Genomic DNA, 3,766 nt, shown 5'->3' with positions numbered 1-3,766 from the left:
ATTACAGAGGATTCAAACAAAACAAATTTCACAATTTTTGGAGATCTACAGAAATTTCTACGCAATTTACAAGATCAACATGAAATGATAAAAGGGAGAATCGAGGCGGCAGCGCAAGATCCACCCGGGCCGGCACCCAACAGGCACCGACAGGTGGGCCCGGGGGAGGAGCGGGGCCGAGTCAAGGCCAGCCACGGTCTTGACCCGCCGCGGACGCGGCCAGGGCGCGCCGTGGCGCGGCCCGCACGCGAACGCGCGCGCGCGACGTCGCGGCGGCCGGCACGGGGCCGCAGCCCACGGGCGCGAACGCGCCCAGGCGGAGCGCGCACGGGCAGCGCAGCGCGGAGGGGGCGCTCACCCGCAGCGCGGACGAGCGAGGCGGGGCGGCGGAGAGCAGGACGGCGGAGAGCGGCGGCGGCGGACGGGGGCGCGCGTCGGGAAGCGACGGCGGTGAAGGAAGGGGGCGGTTGAGGGCCGGGGTCGGGTGAGTAGGTGGAGGGGAGGGTGCGGGCGCGGCCAATCGGGCGGAGGTGGAGCGACGGCGGGGGATTGGGGCGGCGGCGGACGGCTCGGAGCGGAGGGAGAGGAAGGGGTGGGGGCGTGCGGTTTGAATGGGGAAGGAGGAAGAGGAAACGGCGAGCGCGGGGGAGGAGAAAAGGCGCGGCGCGCGGGACGCGAGGGGGCGGCGGCGGCCACGCTGGACAAGCCAGCGGTCGCCGGCGTGCCGCGCCGCGCGGGCGCCCAACGGGCGGGCGCAGAGGCGCGGGCGGCGCGGAGGGGGAGGCTGACGCGCGGGCCCGGGCGCGCGGGAGAGAGAGAGGGCTGACAGGTGGGGCCGGGAAGAGGGGAAAAAGGGAAGGGCAACGGTTCAACTTGCAAATTTAAAAACGTGTATTTCCCGGGCTCCAAAAATCACCAAATTTTTACTGAAGCTAGATTAAATCATCAAGAACACAATGCAAGAACAAGATCATAAAAATCTAATATGGATTGCTCAAAACAAATCAAACAACATTGCAGTTTTCAAACTTTCCAAGAATTTTATGGCTCAGCAGAGACACCCAAAAATTGAATAAAAATATCTAAAAATCATCTCTTGAAATCTAGTATTTGAATAAAATATTTGGGGGCACAGTCACATAGCAAAATTTAAACTTACTTCACAACTTGCACATGATTCACACAAGATAATGGATGAGCATTATGTAATTAAGTGCATATGATGTTCCATAATGCTTGGATGATGCGCATGATGATGTTGCTTAATTTTTAATCTCGTGCTTTTAAATTTTGGGTCGTGACAGCTGCCACGGCCACAACATTTTACATCGATTGTTGCTGGTATTTATAGGTATTGGATCCCCGCTACTGCCAGCAGTGGCATGCCAACGACGGCGGCAGTAGCTGCTGCCTTCCTGATCTTCGTCAAGTTCTCGACAGCTCTTTGGTAGGCGGCCAAACCTAGGTTTGCAACTCTGAGGAGCTCCTCCCGCTCTACGTACGTACGTCTGTATGTATGCAGCGCGCAGCGAAGAAACGGCGATCGAGCGCTTCGGCTCTCCTTGGAACTCGATCCCCCTGGCGCGTGCTTTTATTTCCTCGCCTCGTGGAAAATTTTGACCGAGTCGGGCTTGTAATCAACCGAGCACTCCGATTCCGGCTCCGGCACACCCGTCCAAGGAGGAAATTAAAGAACAGCCGCGCTGAGGCTGATGGAAAACGAAGAGAACCTGAAAAAAATAAAATGAATCCTGGCCGTGTCCATTCAGTATGCGAGTCGGATCAGCTCTTCATCCACGACTTCGTCACGTAGATCCAAATAAATTATCGTATAAGTAACTATCATACGTATATACAGACTTTATTCATACTACAGATATATTTACCTAGTCTTATCTTATAAAGCTAAAAGTGCCAAAGCTCACACACAACATTATTGTGGGTTCACTCAATATCGTAAAACTCCCTGTGTATCTCGTACATGTCGTGGCCCGAGGGGAGCACGCCGCGCACGCTCTCCCTCTCGGCGCACCTCCCCACCCACCGCGCCAGCGCGGGGCACTCCGCCGCCACGTCCACCCCGCCGTGCCGCTCGTACCCGTGGAACATGGCCGAGAACGGCACCAGCGCGACGTCCAGGAACCCGAGCTCCTCGCCGCCGAAGAATGCCCGGTCCCCGAGCACCGCCTCCAGCCGCCGAAGGTGCCTCAGGAGCTCCGCCGCCGCCGCGGCCTTCGCCGCCTCGCCGCGGCTCGTGAAGAACCTCGTCTGCGCGCCGTACACCTCCCGGTCCACGAAGTCCGCCCAGAACCGCGCGCGCGCCCGCTCGAGCGGGTCGGCGGGGAGCAGGCGGCGGCGGGTTTGGTCGCTCCAGACCTCGTCGACGTACTCGACGATGTTGAGGGAGCCGCAGACCGGGCGCCCGCCGTGGATGAGGATGGGGATGGAGCGGTGGACCGGGTTCATGCGGCGCACGAGGTCGCTCCGCTCCCGGACGCGGAGGTCCTCCTCGACGAAGGCGAAGGGGACCCCCTTCTCCCGCAGCGCGATCCGCGCTCGCATCCCGAACTCGTTGCACCAGAAGTCCACGCACGTCACCGCCGCCCCCTCGTGCTCGTGGCTCCTCGCCGCCGCCATGGCAGCCAGCAGGTGATCGAGCGATTACTGGATACTAGCTAGCGTTGGTAGGTCGGGTGGTGGGTGATGAGATGGCGCGGTTACTCGAAAGCAAGGATAGGTTACATATATTGTACAGTAGGCGCGTAGAAGTTTGGCTGCGATGCGATCACTGCTTGCGTAGGGCTGCTCCATGCATCTCTTTGAAAAGTTGGTGGTGGAATGGCAACCGATCACGCGGTAGATCTTCATGTACTTTTAGTTGTTCTTGCTGTCAAAGATGATCTGAATTTGGACAGGTGGTGATGATTGATTCGTGGGTGGTGTAGTAGCAGTAAGAACGCGATGTTGCTGTCAGAGTTGCAAAGTCATCGGCAACGACGACTGCTTCATCCAAACTGACTAGTAAGCTTCTTATAAAAAAAAAAGAAAAATAAAACTGACTAGTAAGCCACGGGCCTTGGAAAGGGATGCTCTGTTGGAAAACAGAGGAAAGGTAAGAGGAGAGTGAGATGGCATGATGAGGCCTGGAGACTTGTTGTTGAGTGCCAAGTGGTGTAGAACAGAGCATGCATCAAGTCGTGTTGGTGCGCCATGCCTATGCATTGGGACCCTCCACCGAGCGACTCGCCGTCGATGCACAGCACAGTACGCTCTCGGAGTCTCGATCGCGTCACTTGTGATTAGTGGTGCGCAGCGCCCCTGCAGTGTTGCCTTCAGTTTTATCCTCCTCTCACTCAGGAGCAACAAGGAGCTTGGTGAGCAGTGCCAACCTGAAACAGCAAAGAATCGATCAAGAAGCACAAACCTTGGTATGGACAGCAAGTTCAATCATTTTTCAATTTGAAGGACTCTGTACTCCTCTTGAGACTTGGAGGATACAGGTTCAAACATTTTTCAATTTGAAGGCGTTTTACAAACTTACAGCAAAACATGCAAACTTCCGAATCCGCTTGTCAGGGTCTGAGCATCTGTCAAACACAGGCTGAATCACCTTATTTGCTGCCTCGCCAAAACAATACCAAAGCTAGATATTTTGTCTGCGACAATTGCATACTGTTTCAGTCAGCAAAGAAATAAATGGTGTTTCCTTACAAGTGAACTATAGAAGTAGGAGCTGTGGCAACACATGTTGCCACGGGCACTGCAA

At 56.1% G+C, this 3,766-nt stretch overlaps 1 protein-coding gene across 1 annotated transcript; it reads right to left on the bottom strand.

Annotated features, from left to right (window-relative positions):
• Positions 1-1,801: 1,801 nt before the first annotated feature.
• Positions 1,802-2,790, bottom strand: LOC112879726 (probable glutathione S-transferase parA). Its single transcript, XM_025944102.1, has one exon. The coding sequence runs from the start codon at positions 2,635-2,637 to the stop codon at positions 1,945-1,947; it is 693 nt and encodes a 230-aa protein (XP_025799887.1). The 5' UTR covers positions 2,638-2,790; the 3' UTR covers positions 1,802-1,944.
• Positions 2,791-3,766: the final 976 nt, after the last annotated feature.

The sequence above is a fragment of the Panicum hallii genome, chromosome 2 (assembly GCF_002211085.1).
Source record: "Panicum hallii strain FIL2 chromosome 2, PHallii_v3.1, whole genome shotgun sequence".
NCBI classification, from domain to species: domain Eukaryota; kingdom Viridiplantae; phylum Streptophyta; class Magnoliopsida; order Poales; family Poaceae; genus Panicum; species Panicum hallii.
The sequence above is the reverse complement of the archived record's forward strand: the minus strand, read 5'-3'. Positions and strand labels throughout refer to the sequence as shown.

Coding starts and splice junctions, on each gene's coding strand:
- LOC112879726 (XM_025944102.1), bottom strand. CDS start 2,637: ATGGCGGCGGCGAGGAGCCACGAGCACGAGGGGGCGGCGGTGACGTGC.